Source organism: Cinclus cinclus, chromosome 6 (genome assembly GCF_963662255.1).
Source record: "Cinclus cinclus chromosome 6, bCinCin1.1, whole genome shotgun sequence".
Classification (NCBI taxonomy): Eukaryota; Metazoa; Chordata; class Aves; order Passeriformes; family Cinclidae; genus Cinclus; species Cinclus cinclus.
Window position 1 is genome coordinate 29887895 of NC_085051.1, and position 23066 is coordinate 29910960.

The 23066-nt window shown below is 36.8% G+C and overlaps 1 protein-coding gene across 1 annotated transcript in view; it reads right to left on the bottom strand.

The window, feature by feature from the left end:
- The window catches only part of RAD51B (RAD51 paralog B), a 357454-nt gene extending 334676 nt beyond the window's left edge, over nt 1–22778 (bottom strand). The window contains exons 1-6 of the mRNA XM_062494785.1: nt 22695–22778; nt 21788–21901; nt 20557–20673; nt 15433–15569; nt 12713–12832; nt 11278–11461 (exon numbers count right to left, since the gene is read on the bottom strand). Coding sequence (XP_062350769.1) covers nt 11278–11461; nt 12713–12832; nt 15433–15569; nt 20557–20673; nt 21788–21901; nt 22695–22778 — 756 coding nt within the window. The remainder of the gene's footprint in view (nt 1–11277; nt 11462–12712; nt 12833–15432; nt 15570–20556; nt 20674–21787; nt 21902–22694) is intronic.
- Nucleotides 22779–23066: the final 288 nt, after the last annotated feature.

The following is a 23066-nucleotide window of genomic DNA, read 5'->3' on the forward strand; positions in this document are numbered from 1 at the left end:
TATTATACATGTTCTGTATTTTACCACAGGAAGAAATACTGCAGTTTGAAAATCTACCGTTCAGCATAATTTTTGAACCAAGCTATAATTCATTATGCATGGATATATTACAAATCCAAATAGCACACATTATGATGCATTTTAAAATCCAAATGTGCAGATTAAAACCAGGACACTGACCTAATAGTGCACAAAAGCCTTAAGCAGTGTAAGGATAGGTTACATACAACCAGGCATTGGTTCACCTTTAGTCCAAGTACAAAGCATTGTAAAAACGGTATGTTATACATGCCTTCCTAGAAAAGTCCTAAGTTTAAAGAATGTTTCAAGCTTTTTCTTTGCTTATTCTGAGTAATAATCCCTCTAGCATTTTTACTCATGCTATCCTTTCTAATGAAGATGCAGTTTTACATTCAAAATTTCTGCTGCTGCCAGAAACCACACACTCCTGCCTCTCCTTTCTGCCTACATTAGTGCCTGTTCAGCTGCATAATTGCCCACTACATTTTTTTCCCTGGTTTGCTTTTTCAGCTGGTTTACGTCCTTGTTCAGGCTTATAAGCAAGCACAAACCAGTTGCAAATATGACAGTGAAATGAATTACAAGGCAAGTAGGAAAGAATTTCTGCCACTTGTTTACCACCTCCTGATTTTGGATTACTCACACTTTCTGTAAGCAGGCTCAATTAACATACTACCCATGTGTCACTTGTGATTTGCACAGATAATTTATTCGGCTTGCAGCTTGTACCTGGTGTCTTCTTTCCTAGGGACAGCTTCAGAATGGCAGCTGCAGATCAGTAGATTTCCATACTACTAGTGGTGACTTCTGTGACTCCCTTAAGCCAGCTGAGAAAGGAGACACAGCAGTAAGTGCTGCTGCCAACCCCAAACAGCATCTCTACAGGAACTATTTCCTTTATTGTTGCAAATCTGCTCCTTGAAAACATGACAAGCAGGAGCAAGCTTCACAAAGTGTTTCAGCAGCCTCTCTTTGCTCCTAGCAGCTCCATTTTAGGGACATAACTGAGGCAGAACAAAACACATCTGCTCTAACACACAGCACTCTAGTTCTGTGCGTATGTTGTGTACCCAAGGGCTCCTCAGAAACTGTGCTCACTGCCTGGGTATGACTGTTTCCATTACAATTCAAGAAAGAACTGTGACAAAGCTCTTTCATGCAACCACAAGAAGTTATATAAGCCCAAAACATGCCAACCTTAGAAGATGCAAAAATTTAAGACTTACAGAGAAAGACACATCACCCTACATTGGACTTCTAGTTACCTAGCTGTAGCTTGCTAGTATTGTTCATAAGCTTCACAGGAAAATAACTTCAATTTGGTATTTCAAAGACTGCCAATATATGAAGCCATTTTGCTTAAATTAATGTTCTTGAGAAGTAAAGTACCTAGAACACCAGCATGCACCTGCAGCCTGTAGCAAAGCCCCCTTCTTCCCTAGGGGAGATCTTTATGAATTTACAAGAAGCATCTGAGCAGTAAACACTTCTAAAGCAATTTTCCTCTCAAGAGCAAAGTTCCAGTTGCACTTAAAAAATTCACATATTAGAATTAATCTTGCTGATCAGGACATAAATATAATACCATGGACCGCCAAGAATACAGTCAAGACCTCAGATATTGTTTAAAAGAAAAACACTCTTTGCCTAGGTCAAAAGATGGGAGATACAATAAATACAAAGGTAGTGTATGGAAAATACTGGAATCTAGAGACAAAGATATTAATTTTAATGCTAAGGTAGGCAATACAGCTTATCCAAATTGAAGTATAAAATGTTAAGACTACTGAGTTGCAAAGAGATACTGTTGTAACTAAAATTCAGATATAATCTCGCCAAGAAAAAACAGCAGCTCATTAATTCCTGTCTTGGCAGAAAACTGTTCAGCCCTATTCAATTAAAAAAAAAATCTTAAAATCTCATTTTGTTTACTTACTGTATTACAGCAGAAATGCTGTATTCTCATATGAGATATAGCAATGCATTTTAGAGAGAGGCAGCATGAGCATTTTGATGAGGTTGCTAAGATCATGCAGACTCAAAGGAATCTGTATTTGAAATAGCTCTGTCCATTTTACACTGAATTTCTGCCAAATAAATTAAAAGGCTATTAAAATGATGGGTTTTCTATTTTAAATAGAAAACTAGGGTGAAAAAAATCAACACATAGCTGAAACTTCAGACAATAATGACATAAAACATACTTGTTCTCAATAAAGAAGATGGAGTCTTCTTGGAGAAAAGTCAGAATGATGTTGCTCAGGAGACCTTATGTTATAGTGCTCAGATTCCAATTCCAAGCAAAACAGAGTAAGGAAACCAGAGCAAAACAAAGAACTCTTCTTATGCACAGGAGCCTCAAACAGCAGAAGAAAAAGTTCAGAGTAAAAAGCTTGTCCTGCAAATCTACATACTCCTATTTTCAAGGCAGCACAGGCTCATCAACCATCTAGCTACAATAGTTTAGTCTGGTTGTCTGTTATTACATGTGGAAAGAAGGAAATTTTGCAGACTGCAAAAGGCAGGTTCTGCAGTTAACAGTGGCAAGCAGACTGCATCACAGAGCTTCCAGACCAAACCTGATCAAAAAGCAGCCCCAGCAGCACACCTAATTCCACATGACTGCAAGGTTCTCACAAAGCAGTCCTGAAGACACAAAGAAGGAAGTGGTACCATCATTTCTATATAACCCCAGTTTCCAAGAAAGTAAAATTTTACTTTTGATCTCTAGGCACATTTGCATTATAAGAGACATATGCATTGCCCAATCTTAATTTTGTTTTATCCCCATCCCTTTATGCTTCAGGGGGCTGGTACAAAATTACATAGGAGTAACAATTGCAGAGCAGGTCCTCACTCCCAGGAGTCCTGGGGCTGAGTAACCAAAAAGGAAACTAACACTAGAGAATATGGAAATCAAATCAATGATTTGTCTACACTGAGCTCACACAGAAGCTCAAGATTCAACAAGGAGTTCAAGAACCCATCAAGATTTTTCTAACAACTTGCAATCTGGTCAGCTATTCTTGGCATTGCTATCCTGTCTAAAGACTAGAATCCCTTTTAGCTATAACTTATGCAAATGCAGAAATATTCCTAGAGAACTCACAGTTTAAATAAAATCAGAGGACATGGAAGAAGCACAAGAAAAAATGTAAAAAGCATTGAATACTCAAAACTTAAGTACCTCTCTGCAGAGTCACAAATAGATTATTGGCCCAGAGGTTCAGGCAGTTTTTCATACAGTCAAAACAGTCCATCTTATCAAACCCTAAACTCCCAAGACAAAGCATAAAAGCCCATCAGTACAATTAACTTGTTTTTTACAGCACATACAGAATAAAAAAAATGATAGGGCACAGGGAAAAAACCAAAACAGTGTTTTTATACAAATACTATTTTTATTTTAGAAGATCATAATATATAAGTACGTTACTAAAACTAGAGAACTATAACCTAGAACCTATAGCTAATCTCTACAAATTTTATTGTAAAATGACGCAGTTGTTATCAAAGGTGTTTAAAGGTCTCTCATTGACTAAAATGGTACAGTCTGCATGAAGTCTGGTTCTATCTAATAGCGAGACAAAACCTGTAACAACTGATTACTTCTTGCAAGAACAAGTAAGCAGGGAGAAGACTGCAAGCAAACCATGAGATTAGAATTCAAAATCATCTTGGTAAATCAGAAAAAATAACATTAGAAGGAGCAACTAGCTAAGCAACAAAGTCAGCAGATACAGATCCAAGATTTTAATAACTGGGAAGTAAACAGCATCAGGCTGTTGCAAAAAAGCAAACTGAGTAAAGACGCATAAACATGAGGATGTCCTGCAAGGCATGAGAAGAAATCCTTTTCCATACTTAAATTTTGCTAGCAATCAATGTGGAATATTGTCCACTTTTGGGCACCTCACTTTCAAGATTATGTCAATAACCTGAAGGTAACCCAGAGAAGTGAAAACCATGAGGGTTAGAAAACACAAGAAACTATTTACTTTAGAAGTCTTTCAGAAATTCAAGTCAAGGCAGATACCAGAGAAAGTGCCTGCCCTACTTTATAGCAAATATTGTGCATAATCATATAGCAGATCAAAAATAAACCTGGTAATAAAATCTGATTCCTCTCAACTCCCTCTCCTTCATGTTAATCCTGGTGCAATCCTTCTACATAATTTCATATGTGCAGAATGATAGGTTTTGGCAAAACCACTTGCACTGTAAAATGGAAAAAGCAATGAAGGGAATACCTTAAAAGTAACACAAACTCAATTCAAGTAACACAGAACTTTAAACTACATCCTTCACCACCACCACCACCACATGAAAACAGGAAACACGGCTCTACCATTTCACATTCCTCTTCCTCAGCAGTATAAAACATTTTATGGTATATAGTCCAAAAGGAACAGTGTCAGGCCATAAACTGCATAAACATATATGCTCCAGACAGTTAAAAAAGAACACAAATGGCAGCAATACTGAAGATAGTTATGATTACATTTTAAACAGCCATTTTAAATTAAAACAAAGCTGTGCACCTTCTGAGGATCATTTTTAACAGCCAAACAAGAAGACAAAGCCATCTACCTTTGCCACTCAACAATACTTAACAGTCAAATTTACCCTCTTTTATCAAAATTGGTTTCTGCTCAACACTGTGGAGAGGAGGAATAATTGAAACAAAGAGTCTGCCAATAAAAACTGAGTTTATGAAGTTTTGCAAGGGAAAGAAAGAACACTGTTCTGTAAGGCCCTTTTAACCATCTTGGTTTCCCAAGTAAACAACAACAAAAATTAAAATGCATGCCAAATCACACCTGACAAATAGCACTGTTCATATAAATGCAAAATTCTGACATTTACTTTTGAATCAGGCAGTTGTAAAAAAAAAAAAAAAAAAAAAAAAAAGAAAAGCTAACACTACAGTATTTAACTTAAAAATCCAAAGCTATAGACTCAGTTCTGGGCATGAAAGTACTGCTAAGTATAACATAGTAGGAAATCTTAACATCATAGAATGGTTTAGGTTGGAAGGAACCTTCAAGATCTCATCTAGTTCCAACTCCTCTGCCATGGGCAGGGAGCCCTCTGCCAGAAAAGGTTGCTTATCCAGCCTGGCCTTGAAAATGTCCAGGGATGCTACATTGCAACTTCGCTGGGCAACCTGTTCCAGTGCCTCACCACACTCATTTCACAAACTATTTGTTACTTAAACAAATGAAACACACTGAACAAGGTTAGGTGCTCCTCTTTATACAAAAAAAAAAAAAAAAATTGAAACCAAAAGTTCTGATACAGCTATCACAAATGCCATTTTCTAATTATGTTCAGTTCACCATTTAATGAGGACATGAACACCAACATGAATTTTGGTGCAAGGGAAGTGAAACACCTTGAAGAGAACAACGATTCATTTTTTTAGAAGTTGGTTTTGGAAGTGATCTTCCTGACTTAGTAGTTAATTTGTTTCCTGTTTTCCATGGCTCAAAACAAAAGCAGGTCTACTGAAAGATTCTTGGTTTCATAGACAAGAATGAAGTCAGAAAATGGTGCAGTATCTACATAATTCTAAGTATTTATGCTTCTGTGGATAATGTTCACAATAGGATTAGTGTAAGAAAGACACTGGGTCTTTTCATCCTACTGAGTTGATTGGAGAACTACTCAGTTTCTTCAAGAACCTGATGAATTATATTAATAAAATTCTGCAGGCTCAAATGTTCTACTGTGTCTTCTAATCAGTCACATGATGTTAACTTTCATGGTGCTACCTAGAGAAATACATAAACTCCCTAGAAAAAAGTATGAAAGCTACTCATATGAAGGGAAAGGAACAACACAAGTAGCAGCCCCAGACTGAAAAGGGGATGGGTCAAGAGTTCAGTGTGATTATGTAGAAATAGGAAGATGCTACTTTTAGCAGTTGGAAAGGGTATTCAAGTTCACATACAAAAAAACTAATATGCTTAAAATATATCAAAATATGCTTAAAACCTGAGTGACATAACATTACATATAAATATCAGCAGCTTAACAGAAAAAGATCCATATCTTCCATGGAATTCTCACCACTAGAAACAGTCTGAACCAGATCTGGCCTAAATATGGCTAGTTAAATTCTGGTAACTCAAGATGTTTTCTTCTGATAACATTAACTCCTCATTAAAGAAACACATGATGCAATGTGGTGTAACTTGTAAGAAATTTATCTTTCTAGAAAGCTTCAAAGTGGAACTAGTTCTAAGTTTCACAAGTAAAGTTTCTTCTAATTTTAAACCTGTAAAAATAATTAAATTACAGTTTCCATAACACTGCTATTACACATACTTTTTAATGGCAAAGTACAAAAACCAAGTTTGCATTTCAGCAGCTTTACAGTCCCAATATAATCAAAACAACCTGAAAGTCTAATCTATCCCCATAATTTAGGAAAAGTCATCATACACTGTTACTACACAATGCAACAGCAAATCAACTGTATTTTGACCAAACTCTTTACATATTTATTTCCAATTCAAAGAGAACTGTCATCTAAATCAACTTTTCTTCAGGAATCTTACTTCACAGTTTGTTTTGCATTCCATAAACTAATATTTTCAAATATCAGAACAGCAATAGCTCAAGTGCAGAGGAGGTAGCAAGCAACCATCCATGTGGAAACAGAATAAAAAGAAGTAAGACTGAGGCAAAATGGGAATACTTGATTATAAACAAAAAAACTAACAGCTTGAATATTCCCTCTGTGCCAACAGAAGCACTTCAGTTTTGAGACACTTTACTGCAGGAAGATGAGACAGTACAAGTAAACACACTTAATGAAAGACAGCAGACAAGGCACTGAAGATGTCAAGTAATTTCTCCATATGAAGTGATTTTGAGACAAAAAAGCTTGCTCAGCCTAAAAGTAAATATACATTTAGCTAAACATTTGGCTTTCTAAAGTAAATGAAAATGTTGGTTAAAAGCTTAAGGAGCATAATGCATAAGTGATCGTGAAGCACTGAAACTAAAATCTATGAGATCAGAGTGTGAAAAGAAAATTGACTGTGACAGACCTGTTGTCATATTACAAATATCAAGTGTATTTTAGTTTTTAAATGGAGCATGTCAGTCCTAAATGGGGAAACATATTACCTGTGGAACTTGTGGGCTTCTTGAACACCTGTTAATTTATTTAGCATAGAAAACAAAAGCATTGGAGAATAATTATGTAAGGTTTAGATTTCATTTTCTCTTAAAAAAAAATAAAAATCACACAAGATATTAAAGTCTCTCATCCTAAGTTACTTCATATTTTCAGAAAGAACAAATTAAAAAAAGAACAGACCATACATACATTTGCTGGTAGCAATAACCAACATATTGATTATAACAAAGGTTCACTTCACTGATCTAAGCACAAGACAAAAGCATAAAGGACACCAAACGTTGTCATTTCATTAGCCTTAGGGTTACAAAGGAAATGTCATCATCAGACTCAATTTCCCATTTAAAAGAATGCTTAGAGTAGTTTGGTTTTTTAACTGCCACTTCTGGAGTATTTTCTCAAGTATTAATGACTAGAAAATCAGTCTGCAAACAAAAAATTTATGAGGTATATATTTAAATCTCAACAACAATTTTAGTCATATTGGGGTTTAGTTTTAGCTCGTTACTGAAAAGGAGACATCTCTCAACCAGCACAAACACTGAATTACTTTCACCAAATACCATCTACTAATAATACAGTTTCCTGTGAACATGGAACAGAAGAAAGAAAATCCAAAGCGTATGCTACTTTCTTCCTTTTTCAGATGGCTAAGGAAGTCAGGTAGCTGAACAGGAGATATAAGTCTGAGTACTATTTGTTAAATATGTAATCTGTTACACAGCATCAACACACATTGTAACAGAAAACATTCAGATCCAAATATTCTCAGCTACAAGGTGCTCTATTAACAGATAAAGGTAATGTAAGTTTTTCATATGGATTTGTATATTTACTGGATTTCAAAAATAAAGGGTATTTTGTTTCATTGATAATCAGGCTGTCCTTCTCAGTTTCCAGGAATTGCTTTTGATCTGACTGGCTGGTTCCAACCAAACCTGGGAGGAAAAATAAGTATGTTTTAGCTACAGTTTTGTGCAGGAAAGTGAAAAAGGGACACTGCTACGTAGTGCCCCTTGGAGGCAAAAGCTTCAGAGACAGTTCAGTCATCAGTATGGCTGCCAGGTCACCTGTCAGTTGGCCATAAGTGACCCAAACCTTGTGTTTCCTCTTGCTCTGGCATCACTTCAAATGCCTAGAATGAACCTGGGCTTACTGCTAAGTTAAAAGGAAGAAAAGATTGAGAAACGAAATCAGGCACCATACTTCACTCATTGAGAAATTACTTAAGCTTTACTAATACCCATAATTTTTTTAAAAAAACTTCGCTTTTCTTTGTACTCTACAAACAACAACAAAAAGAAAAAAACCCTACAACAACAAAAAATTAAGTCAAGCAAATAATGACAATCATAAACCACTTTCACTAGCTTCATTCAGTGGCTAAGATGGTACCACCATTCAATCGTTTATTATTTTTTCTCATCTCAAGACATGGATTAAGTCTTCATTTACTACAACTGTTTTAAATTTTACAGTACGATGGCAAGTGCTACTTTCCAAGTAGCATCTATATATTGTTCTTGACTCAGTACAAGTTCCTCATCCCTAGTAATGACCCTATTCTCACAATATCCTCTCACTGAACAGTTCTGCTCCACTTTACAACCTGAAAACACAAGTGCAGAGAGGTTAATGAACAACCACCATCAGTTTTGGTATAATCAAGGTCAACTTTTTTCCAAATACTTCATACCATACAGAGCTACCTGAGTTTGAAATGGCTCCCTCTGACTTCAGTAGAAACTATGACCTCTAGCCACTTTTGTGCATCCAAGTCAACAACCTAACACCACAAACAATTATATACAGCTAGAGAGTTCATAATGCCAACAGAAATACCTGCACTAGAATCCTTTTAACTCTGGCATAACAATGTAGCACAGGGTTTCCACAAACTTAACCCTATTTGAACCCATTTCCTTTTAGGAAACAGAGGAAGAATGCCCACTTAAACATACTGATGATAAGCAGCTATTTATGTTCAGTAATGCATTCCAGTGATTCAGGTTCAACTATCAGCCTTAGAATGAGTCTCCCTAATTGTTGCCCAATTTAGCATTTAGTTGCCCAGTTTGTGCCATGAAGCATTACATTCACGCGTCCAATTTATCAGTGATCTAAATCACTTTGCAACCTTACTAAGGTCTTGAGTCACAAATTTATATTTATTATTTTCTAGGTAAGTAAAAACATCTGATATAATGCCAACAGTTATTTACAGTGAGAACCTCAGTCTGTAAGGGCAGTTAATGCAACACATGGAACAGCAAACTGATTTTGCAGTAGGCACCAACACTTGCAGATGCACAACACACTCCAACACTGTATTCTGCATGATAGCCAGGCAGCCCTGCCTAGGAATTCATATTTGCAAGAAGCCAAATCTCTAGCCCAATCGCTCTAGGAATTCTTAATTAGTAGGAGTTACTGAAGTTTATTTTGCAACAAGTTTTAAAGAATGCTCTAGAACCAACCAACAAGCAATGCTTGCTAATGATGATAAATGAAAAGAGTGGGTTTGCATTTAATAAACTGAAAAATCTAATCAATAGTTGCTTTAAAATCATACAAGCTTTCAGTTTGCATATTCACATGGATCTTCAAAAATTTTATTTAAAAGGTAAGACATCTCAGACCAATTCAAAAAGTCAAAGCTGTAATCAAAGCACAGGTTCCCACTAAAAATCCCAGAACTTCTTACTGTTCACAGTGAGAAACAATCTCAACATCAGGTACTGAAAGTGTTGCAAAACAAACCTGTCAGCTTTAACATAATGAAATCTCTAGATGTTAGAGCTTCATATTCTTCTTATGTAGGAAGAATTGGGATCACTCTTAAGCTACATCATACTGTCCAATTTAAGACTTTTACGCATATCAACACTGCTCTAATCAGGACAGCAGCCTGAAATGTCAGATGTTCAAATCCAGCTCAGCTTCACCATTTCTGTGAAGGTGGAGGGAAGGGGAGGGGCTGTCTAAAGGAGAAGAAAATGGAGAAACAGAAACAGTATCTTCTCATAAAACTTCACCCCTTTCTCAAAGGACTACATAATATTTTCTCAAAATATCAGTGTACATGCTTACACAATTCTTTCCTGGCTTTATACACAATCACTATAAACTTACTGGGTGCACTCACTGGGATGCTATCTTTTCTATATGAACTTTAAAGGCACCTAGGCAGAGTTTAATCTTCTCCATCAGAATCTTTAGAAGTCACACAGCAGAAGGAAATCCATTGCTCTTAAGTTACACCAGCCAATTCCACACTTCCTACTTCTGATGTAACCTCAGGAGCATCAGAGTGAAAAAGCACCCACCAGTCCTACTCACATTCTTGCCACAGCTCCTCTTACACTGGAGTGATGAGTAGGTTACCCATACCAAGAAATACTTCAAAGAGTTGAGTTTCAGTGAGATATTTTGAAATGACCCTTTGTGGATCACATAATAAACACATACACAAACACATATACACAGTTTACATCTTCTAAAACACCTTTCAATGTCTGCCCAGTCCTTGCACTCAGTGTCCATGTCTTCCTTTGCATTTTATGGGCAAGTCTGCAGACAAGGATTTGCTGAGCTGTTAGCTTCCCTTCTGCAGGAATTAGCACACATTATCAGCTACAAAAGGAATTTACACTGTTCTAGAGCATAAGCCTTTTTGAGATTCTATTAACTTAAGTAAGAGAAACAGAGGCAGAAAAAAATCTTCACTGACCCAAAGTATGGATTAAGTAGAGTGACAACACAGTACAAAGGAACCATCAGGATAAGCAATATTTAACGGCAAGAAAATGTAGGATTTAAGGGAAAAAAAAAAAAAAAAAAGCACTGAGACAGTTGAAGACTCCAGTAATTTCTTAAAGTCCCAAATCAATAAAAAATAAAAATAATTTCTAAGAATTTTTAAAAAAACAACAAAAATCACAGAAGAAACACACCAAGCAGAACCATTACTGTTCTTCTATTTCCCAACTGTATTTCAGCTTGTACCTGCTTGATTCACTGTCTGGTTACTGTGTTCCTGTCATTTTCCTTCTTCTCTATTACTCGATACTATAAGGTAAAGAATTAGAAAAGGAGAAAGAACTTACTGGTATTGAGAACTCCTCTGCCAAGTACTTCAACACTGATGCTCCTCTAGTCAAAAAATTACTTCTCTCTGCCAGATTGCCCTGGAGTTTTGTATCAAACTCCTTTCTAACAACTGAAGCAACAGAGTCAACTACTATAAGTTTAACTTTCTTTGAAATAATTTCTTCTTCCAAAGACATAATCCTAGAAAAAAAAAAAGTCACTGATAGCATTATTTGCACAACAGAACCATTATATAACACTGAAATCTTTAAAAAAAAGATCCCTTTAATAAGCTTAATCAGTCCCACTTTTTCTCTCATCATACAAGACCTGCATTAACATTTGCATGTATTAAAGATACTTGGAAAAGAATCTGAAGCTCAGTAGGCCCAAGGAAGGACTTCTCCACAAGAGAGTTTTGGGACACCTCCAACTAGTAACAATATGCTGTACAGCCCCTGAATGGCAGGCAGCAGGCAAAGTGGGCATTGAAACTGTGCCTCACTGTGGTTTTCCAGTACTTCAAGGGGATTTATAAATAAGAGGGAAAGGAACTTCCTACATGGGTATATAGTGATAGGACATGGGGAAAATGGCTTTAAACTACAAGAAGAGAGATTTAGATTAGAAGTCAGGAAGAAATACTTTACTCAGTGCATAGTGATGCACTGGCACAGGTGCCCAGAGAAGCTGTGGAAGCCCCATTCTTGATATGCTCAATGCCAAGTTGGATGGGGCCCTGAGCAACCTGACCAAGTGGGTGCTATCCCTGCCTATGATGAGAGTTTTGCAACTAGATGATCTTTAAGCTCTCTTCCAACTCAAGCCATTCCACATTTCTTTAATACACTACTAGCTGTTCTCTGATAAAGCTGCTATTTAGAAGAAAAAACTATTCGGATAATAACTCTCTCACTAACATAAAACATATGACATTATGCTAAAATATAACAATTAATTTTCATTGCAACATATGTTCACAAATTAATATAAGGTAACAACATGACAACACAACACTGCTCTCAGGCTAGTGACTGCTAAACAACTCTTCCCTCCCATGACTGGAGGGAAGTTTACTTCCTGAAAGTAAACTGCTTTGGAGGAAAAAACTTGAATTCACGGAAAATATAACTCTTATTCTATGTCTCACCACAATTGAAAAGAATACCTGTCCCATGAACAATCCTCTTTAAAGGTTTACAAGGATCAGATCACATAGAAATTGTCTATCAGAAATTAAAAAGCATCAAGTGTATTAGTCACATGCTATAAAATGAAAAGGGCAATTTCAATCTTTCTGTAGCAGTGTTACTTTGCTGGAAACCATGCTGGTATCCACATGAAAAGGTTTCAAATAAATTAATTGCTCTTCATAAAACTTTGATACAAAAAAAATATTGTTATAGACAAGCTAGTCAAAATTGTCTTTTCTTAAACTCTGAAAAAGAATACCTCTTCAGTACACTGCAACAGGTCAGCTCACGGTACAGGTGGATGCTATGGGTCATGCAGAGCAGCTTTTCATCTGAGTCAAAATAAGTAGGGAATCTGTTTGCTGCTATCTCAATCAACCTATTAAAAACAAAAACCAAAAAACAGAAGGAATAATACTGCAAAAAGAATAATACAAGACAATAAGGCATCAAGTATTCAAGCAAGTATTCAAGAAAGCAAATACAGCAAAGCTCTGAACCATAAGCAGATATCAACTAAGACTGGAAATCTTTTTAAAAGGAAAAGCATACTTTATCAGTCAGAATGAAACAGTGGAAGTTAGAATAATTATGTTCTCTTTGCAGTGATGCTGAGTCAGTGGTACACTAGGGAAGACATTGTGTCTGTATGCAAAGAAAGGGCATATCTCCTCTAGAAGGAAAGTCTACTAACTAAGTTCTTCAAGTTTTATACCAGAGATTCCACTCAATCACCAAGCATTTTCCTATTCTAATTACTTTATCTCTATGTTAATTTCATTTAAACAAAACTACTCTCCAACTCTAGCCATCTTCCTTTGCACCTCTGCCTTGCAGTGAAATCAGAGTGGGCTTTGTCACCACAAAAATTTAAGAAGCTGGTAAGAAACAGAAGATCTATTAGATAGGTTTTTCTTCCACAATGAAGACTTTAATTGTCAGTAACAAAAAAATACTTAATTGTTTATATTTTAAGCAGACATATCCCACCACCTATAGCTTGAGAAGAGTGGCATCTAGTGGATTATACTTGTGGGCACAACTTACTCATCTCCTTAAATTTTGGCTCCTTTCATTAAAACACAGTTAAAGTGATTTTTAGGAAAAACAAATTTAAAATCAATTTGGAAAGAGAACTCAAGACATTATAGGCAGCATCCTTTTAAAAAGTAGTGCCAGCTATGAAGTTGGAAAAAGTTATTTGAGTCTTTATTTATTTCAGAAGCCTTCAAGGATGGAGGCAGCACCACCTCTCTGGGCAAAACTTTTTCACACAAAGGCAGTTAGGAATTGTAAATATATCCATATATCAGCCCAAAAATGAAGCTCAGTGAAGCCAGCTGTCTCCCAGCACACAACCCTTCTGCCATCTCCTTCAGGCCTCCTCATTGGCAAGGGAAGGCTGCTGTTAGATTGCCCCAACACTTTCTCTCCGCTCAACTGAGCAAACCCTCAATATCTCCACAAACAGCAAATGCTCCAGCTCCCAACCACCTTGGGAAAAGGTGATATGCACCTCTCTGGCCCTGATGGTTCAGCTCCTTAGAGGATGCAACACAAAATATAACATATGGTCAGTCTGCTGAAATTGTGCTCATCATTTGCAATAATGCTAAATATTATTTAATACGTAAATATTTTCATCCTTAATATTATTTTGCCATGTTTCCTTTCTACATCCTATTCCATTTTCAGCAGTTTCCATTTCATCTGAAACTGCTTTCTTTTTCTTTAGCACTCATTTATAAGTGAAAGTCTTAATTTACTCTTTAGATCCTACCTTTTTTACTACTTAAATTTCAGGGACCTGAAATAAAATTTAGGTGGTATGTAAGGAGGAAGCACTATACTTTGCAGAGCCATTGCTTGAAGCTTTTTTTTCTTTCATACACTATACTTCAAACTTTTATGACAAAAAGCAGGGTTAGAAATCCCACCTTCTCATCCATAATAACTTGTAATGAATAAACAATGGAAATACATTTACTTTGATACTCCAGATTCATGCCATGGCTATAGCTACTAAACCATCTGAAATACATAAACTATTTCATTGGACCTCTTTCTGCCCATTTTTCCACACAAACAAGGATGAGACTACTGTACTTCTTGTCCTTCCCCAGATCCTTGGTAAATTTTGAACTTGCTCATTCCAACAAACAAAGAAATAGAAATCTCAAAAACATCAAAACCACAAAGTTTAGCAAAGTTGGTGGCTCAGTAAAATAAATTAGAGCTACACTTAATGAAACGCTGCATGATTATTTCAACAGTTAATCAGACTCTGGACATGGGAAGAGTGGCAACCAACATGTCTGACTCTCAAGCAATCCAGCATAGGATGTCTCCTGTCCATTCAGTATTCAAATACACTGAAGTGCAGAGCAGAGCCATTTGGGTTGCATGGGGCAAGCAGGAGACATTAGAACAACCAGAGATGCTCTAGAAGTCAGGTAATAGAGTACTGCACAACTGCTAAGGATAGAGGAGATGCAAGGTTACTGCAGAAGGGAATCGGAAATGCAGGAGGGCACGAGCCCCATTCATCAGAAACAGGATGGAAATCTGAAGGAAAACTGGCAACGTCAGTCCCACTGTTCACTGGAAAACCTCCACTGCCTTTGTAGTCAAAATGCTGGGCCTTTGCATCCTGCAGTTAACATCCTGTTAACTCCACCAATCAAACTGCAAAGCAAGATTTCAGGTACAGGACTGATAAGTCATTTAAAAATTAAAGATCATACCATCCACCTTGTTATACCAGAACTAGAATCTGCAAACTCATATAAATTAGGAAGGTGAGCAAACCACTTTATTAAATTAATTTCATTGTCTGTGGAATAACTGCATGCACCAGAGGAATGTTTAATAATTACCACCAGTATTTAAAAATGCACAATTATTGCTCAGAAAATAAATGAGGGCTCCAAGGTAAAAGGTGCTAAGAAGCTGTGTGTATTTTAGAATTTTGGATCTTACCTTTCAGCACTGAATGCAGACTCCGTGTCGATGTATATAACAGCCCCATCCAGTCCTCCCATGCTTACAGGCAGTGTAGCCAGGAGACTCAACATAATACAAAATTGAGTTTTGCCACAACCTGGTGGGCTAGTTATCTGAAAGGAAAAAGATTAGCAACATACCATTCATTTCACCATAATTCTGCTTTTATCTAAGTCCCATCAGTCAGTGTTCCCCCAGTTCTGCTCTTCCAGTTACCAAAGGAGACAACTGCCATGAAAAGACAGAACACAGTCCACAAAGACCAACTTGCAGTTAGTCTTGGACCTGTACCTTGCAGACAAAATCATACTCTGAAGAATAAAAAAAGCTTTTCAGACAGAGCATTATGCTTATATGTTATCTCTTTGATATCATTATTGCTTTTCAAATTGGAGGTCCCCTACTCTCCCCCTCACATCTTCCGTAGAGACAACAAGCTCTCTTCCATCTGTCCCTGAATTAAATTGACATTCACGTGTCATCAATACCTTTTAGAGCTGAAAGTCCAGAGCTAGTGAGTTCACAAACAGCTCCTTATAAATCATCATTACCTTGGTTAAACCAGGTCTCTCCTAGAAATCAACAAGGATAATTGCTTATATCCTATAAAGACTGAATGCTCAATATGAACCACATATATACATAAGACAGATTTTATCTGCCCCAGAGACTACACTCTGCACTATGTGTTTTCTCACTGGTGTTAACTCCCTATTACCACATTTCAACACCAATACCATTCAATGATCCAAACCAGTTTCCCAGTTCTAAGCTTCCACCTGTGCTCACTGAAGCAGCATTCAAATAGAGCATGCTCAGCTTGTATGAAAAGCTTCCACATGATTTTGAAGAGAAAAATCACTAGGATCCAGAAAACACATTGTTTGATGAGATCACCAGTTTCTGAGAGCAGTATTTTTCTACTAGAGATGGCAGTCTGCTGTCTTTTATTCAATACAAATCTTCTAGAGATTGTGTCTGAATGCCGGGCTCTGTGTTCAGATAATTGCAAGTTCATTACTACTACAGTGGGTCTTTAAATACAAGATCACAGTATCACGTTGTCACTGCTTCTGAAAAGAGAGATTATGAAACCCATAAGTACCAGGAGGGCCAGAAAACAGTAAAAATAAAGTCAAAGTGACCTTAGGCAGTGAAAACAGTGATAGGTTCAATGTTATGCTAGAAGCAAGCCTCTCCAGTGAAGCTGAACTGTAAAACAAAGCATGCTGTCTCAAAACACCTAGTACTGCCAGAACAAATGCCTAAACACAGAGCTATTGCTTTAAGTTTAAAAACAAACTTTACAATAGACAGACTCAAAATCAAACTGATTTGAGACTACAGGCACAATGGTTTGGCTTCAAGCAGAAACACTTTCACCACAAGATATTACAGTATTGCTATGGTTTTGCTTTAAGAAGTAGTAGCATGTCTTGAAGCACAGAAAAATTACAGGGAAACACTGAAGGATCACACTAGCCACAGTTAATGGTTAGTTAAAATCCCTTTAATCACCTTTGTCTTTAAGGAAGGCCTAAAAGCTATATCAATCAATCTGCTTGAAGCTTTAATGCAAGAGAAGCATTAAATGATTTTTGTTTAAAAGCACACACTGCATTTAGTGAATCACAGATCAGGAATCAGTCGTATTTATGCAATTATCTGTTCCCCTGCCAGTGTACTTAAATTATAAACTATCATATCAGCAATATCTGATACAATTTAATATGAACCCAAAGCATATATAAAAACTGCAGAAGCAATATACATTCTTTACACTGTGATAGCCAATGAATCTCACCAGTTGTTTCTTGTTAAAAAGACAACTTGAAATGAATGAAGGGAAGGCATCAATCCAGTTTGTTAAATTAAAATGTCTGGACAACTGTGAGGATATTCAAAAAACATTTGTAGTTTCAGCCTTGCCCAGGAGATACACTGGAACCAACATCCATTTCAGTGGCTGACACAGAAGCTAAGTCAGCAGAGATGCTATTAAAATGTCCAAAGATATGAGCATCATATCAGAGAAAATGAGGGAACTTTGCAGTACAAGGAAGCAAACCAATGGAGCAAGAAAGTATTTCTATTCCCAAAAACAACAATACTTCATGTTTAATCTGCATTCCTTTAGAGGGCCTTAAAACAGGTTTTTAAATAATCCAGTGAACAATTTTACACAACTGCAACATTTTATTGTAGTTACCACTGTTTTAGCAAGTGTTTAGAACAACAGAATCCTACTTGAAACTCCTCTAATAAATTCAAATTGAATGTCTGCAAAAAAATTGTTTGGTTTGTTTTACTCTAAATTTCCTCTGAAAAAAAAAAATCACCCAGAGAGAAATGTGAAAACCACAACAGTTTTCTAAAGCATATTTTATTAGGCAGAGATATTATTTTTCAACTATTTTCTCTGGCACATCTGTAGGGTTTGGATGAAATCACAAAGAGCTAGCTCCTCATCTACCACAAGATTAAACCCTTCAATATTCAAAGAAGGAACTATTTTAATTTTTCCTCATAAAACTTGGCCAAAAGCTCTAACCACAGAATTTCAGCTATGATTTAGACTCTAGTTTAAAATGTAATAGTGGCTTGGAAGAAAAAAAAAAAAAGGTCTGAGACAATAATGCAAAGCAAATCCCTCTGGCCCTCAAAAAGCAGTAGGATTTGGCTGGAGAAGATACCACAAGTCCTAATCCTTCTGATCAGGTACTCACCAGGTTTCCAGCCACCCTCACTGCTGGGTAAAGTAACAGAAAGAAAATTATTTAGCCCTACCAGTCAGGAAGTAAATGCAGCACTCAGGATAATTTAGACGATAACTTCTCTCAAACTTAAAGTATCTGTCTAATTCAAAAAAGCCAAAAAATCTGCTTGTCGGCTATGCTCCCATGAATTGCAAAAGAAAATTAAGACTGTTAAATCCTAAAAATCACTCAAAACAAAACAAAAAAAAAAACCCTGAAAGCGTTCACAAACCGCAGTAGAGCATAAAAGCAGCAGAAGCACAGCATCAAACCAGCAGCAGCAAATTGTTACCTTTCCACTGAAATTCCATCTAGCATTCCTGATGAACACTTACAGTACCACCAACCTTTAAAACTACTTCAGACCCTTGCAAAGGGTCCTCAAGACCCTTGCAAAAAAATGCTTTTTAAAATCCCTAGAACCAGCCTTTGAAAGAAAAGAAAATCAGTTTCCGCATTCATCGTTATCTGCCTTTTCATTTACTGAAAACCCCCTAATAGGTGCCCTAATTACTTTCCACACTTTGTACCTAAAAGGCAAATAAAAAGGAATAGGCTATCTTATTTTTTTGTTGGACACATCTAGTCTTTTGAGTTATTCATCACATTTCTGGATCCTATTTAGTTATCACTGTATTACTTTTGACTAAATAGTTATGGATGAATCATCAGCCAGGCTCAAGGGGCAGGTGGAAGGATGCAGTGCTTGCAGTTCTGGTCTCATCCACTACATGTCTTGCCCCATGGTGAGATGTCCCATTGTAAAAAACTGCACCAGGTCTTCTCATTTTAACCAAATATCTTAGAACACAAAAATATTAACAATCAAAAGCTTTTTTTCAGAAGGAAAAAAACCTTAAAAGTGCAATATTACCCTTCCTGGTGCTGTGCTTTTCATTTACATTCAGATAAAAGTTTGGCATATCTCTGAATATATTCATTCCTCCCCAACTAACTTTAAATACAATGATACATAGCAACATGACTACTCTTAAAATACAGTTAATCAACAGTTACTCAAGTTTTCTTATATTTAAAGGCTAAATATTGCAAGAAGACACTGTGGGGGAAAAATTAAGACTGAGTATTGTGATAATTAAGCAAGCTAAGAAGCGTTCAAAATACATAGCTCTGAAAATTAAACACTTAGATTCACTTCCTGTAGAGCATTATTTTATATCATCTCAGGAAAATTGCATTTGACAGCCATACTTTGAGAACAACTCCTTGCAGATCTTACTTTTAAATAAAATTTTAAACAAAAACAACAAATCCTTAAGGTCACCTAAACTCCCAGCATGTTAACCACTGCTTTTCCCCAGGTCCCTCCCACTGGAGCAATGCCAAGAAAATGGCAATCAGCAAGCCTGAATTCCATTACTGCTCTAGAGCCATTCTACCTGATCCTCAGGAAAGAACACATCAGACAGACTGCACTGATTGCTGAATGATAGCTCCATTTAGGATTACAAACAAAGAAATATTAATGACACTTATTAGCAGCCTTGTAAATTAACTATGTGGCTCTTAGGACCCAAAAGGATCACATCAACTTGTTGGGTTTTTTTAGCTGAAAAAAATGCATGTTCAATATTCCAAATATTTGGTCACCACTACTGAGCCAGTCACAAGCTCAAGGATAAATCATTCTATCATGGAAAAGACATCTTTATCCTACTTCTTCCTCCTGCCTCTGCAGCAGTGCTCCTACTACACAGGAACAGCTCTAGTTATAAGAAAACAGAATTCAGCAAATTGTTTATCCCAGAATTTAAAGACTTGCAGTATTCACCTTAAGTTCTTCTGATCTTAATTTCTTACAGAAAATTGGCAACAAAGCTAGGCCTAAATATGAAGAAAACATTCATTCTGATAGATCATTTTAAGTTCATGGATGCATTCTTAAACATTTTTATGGAAACCTGCATGGTGTATATTCTATTGTGTACAAAAAGAAATACTCAGAACCTTTAAAATCTGGCCCCTCATTATATGAGACCCTAGAGCAGAAACTGTTTAGTCTCAGGTCAGTGTTGCCTGAACCCTAGTATGTTTTAAATCACTGTTAGATTTCATAAGTCATTTCTATCAGAGTTCAAAATCAATCCAGCTTGATTATAGGGTGAAAAAAAACATATTTGCTTCAAAGTAAGACTGTCGTAATGTTTCATTTTTATTCCTCTACTATGACAATTTGCCACAGTAGACAAAGAAAAGCACTTGACAAGGACTGCTCTCATCCAAAAATTTGAATTTGAAGGACCTGACACAAGACAGTCCAACCTGTGACTTCTGATTTCTAGGTAGAATGCTCAACTAAAGTTAAATATTTAAAACAAGTTACCTCTGTGAGTGATCCACAAGGCACGCCACCATGCAGGACTCTATCCAAACTATGAAGCGTGGTAGATAAAAAGGCTGAAGAAGGGTTGACAGACTTTCTTAATTTCATTTCATATGCCTACAAAAGGAGGGGAAAATAGCAAAGCAAAACAAGCAAATCAGAAAATGCTTTTTAAAATGGAAATAGCAAAGCTGTATTTGCTTTCAACAACCTGGTATGACTCAACACTCAATGAGAGAAGTATTGTTATATTCAGCTATAGTCTGCCCTTAGCTCATCACCCTTCCTTGTATTTATATTCCATTCATACCTCACAGAGTAAAATTGTCTTTTTTCCTCTCCCTCATAACAATATTAAATAATAAGCCCTTAATCATGATGTGACAAAAGTTGTCTCTCCTCCTATTCAACAAGGTTTGTTTTCAACCTGTGAAACTCCCTGATCAATGCTCATTACCAATTTGCTAGCTTTAAATACCTTCAGTAAAAGTCATAATAATTCTTCTATTACTAACTTAATTGCAGCATATTAGTGGATTTAAAGTTTCACAGAATTACTGCTGTAATGACTATGCCAATTACACATTATTATGTTGGACACATTATCAACTTGGATTATTTTCATAAGAAATAAAAAGGGGATTGCATTGACTGAGGTCAGAACTGTCTGTATCTATCCTCTCTGTTCTAAAAGACATCTTTTCATATGAATTCAAAAAAGGAAAGAAAATGCCACCACTGCCTTGCAGCTAACATGTTTCCTTCTTGCACAGTTAGGCTACAGTAGCCTAAGGCACACTACAAATCATTTACATGGGTGGAATAAATCTTCAAGGAATTATTTTCAGGATCACTTCAATTCTTGGCACCACTTTTATATCTAAACCAAATTTATACTGAAATTCTTATTATTTTCTTTTAGTAAACAAAATTATTTTCTTAGCTGCAGGATACAAACTAGAAATCATTTTCACATGCTGGATTGGCAGAGACTTATTTCCCTACTGCACTCAGAATTGATGCTGCAAGCCTGAACAATCTCACAGGGCTATAATACCTAATAAATGTAACTGCATCAACCTAAAGTGCATCAGAGACCTACATTTAAAGATAAAAACATTATGTCATTGTGCAGTAAAACTGAGATACCACAGGCCTCCCAGCTAAAAAAAGATAAGCAACAATTTTCAGCTTTTTTGCGGTATCAACATATCAACACAAGCATACTTACTGTCTGCATTCTGGGAGCACAAGCTCGGCTGACTTTACAAAGAAGCTTCTGCACCTCATAGTAGCTCTGTCCTGTCACTTTCATTAGCTCCAGGAGGGAAAGACATAAGAAGTCCTGCAAGATGACAGCAATTCGGAGAGCTCAACCTTGAAATCCAGGTGGGGACTAAATTGATGCAATCTGTCCAAAATTACTAAGTGTTTGACAGGTTTAGCAACTCTCCCTTCAGATACTTTTACACATTGATGAGGTCCCCTCTCAAGTCCTTTCTTCATGAGGCTGACCAGGCCCAGTTCCCTCATCCTTTCCTCCTAAGAGAGATCCCAGTCCCCTCATCATCTTCATAGCCCTTCACTGGACCAGCTCCAGGAGCTCCCTGTCCCTCTTGTCCTGAGGAGCCCAGAACTGGACACACACTCCAGATGTGGCCTCACCAGGGCTGAGCACAGTGGCAGGATCCCCTCCCTTGACCTGCTGGCCATGCTCCTCCTAATGCAGCCCAGGATCCCATTGTCCTTCTTGCCCACAGGGACACACTGCTGGCTCATGGACAGTTTGTTGTCCACCAGCACCCCCAGGTCCTTCTCCACAGAGCTGCTTCTGCAACTTCCCTACCTCCACAGGGATAGTAAGTACATAAAAGTTTAAATGTTTTAGTTCAGAATCTGTCATTTTAAAGCTCAATTTTTACAAGGCAGCAGACCAGACAGAATCTGAAATGCTCCCTACTTTATAGAAAGTAAAGCTCCCTGTTTTAATTAAACTGCCAAAAAGTGAGCTTGACATGCACTAAAACACAGTCACACAAACAAAAAAATAAAACAAGCACCACAAAAAACCAAACCCACAACCCAAAAAACAACCAAACACAAAAAACAACCCCCCACAAACAAGATAACTCTTTCACCTGACAGGTAGTGATCTGATAGCGACTCAGCCTTTCACACATTTCCTGAGACAGCTGTGTTCTTCTTAGTTTCTTGGCAGCCATGCTTCCCAGTCTACAGGAAAGACCAGAAAAAGAAATGTTTGAAAGATTATTTTAATATGGCTGTGCAGACAATTTCACTAACTCCTTGCTAAAGAACAGGGAGGCATGCACATATACATGATGCAATGTGATACAGATTTTGTAATAAACAATTTCCCACACAGATCTGTGTCACATTAAATTATATAACCAGTCCAAATGCAGTTTTGTTAAATTACATCTGATATTTAACCATGTATGAGAACATACCAGTAAGAACAGAAGTGTCGACAGTGTCTATAGGATATC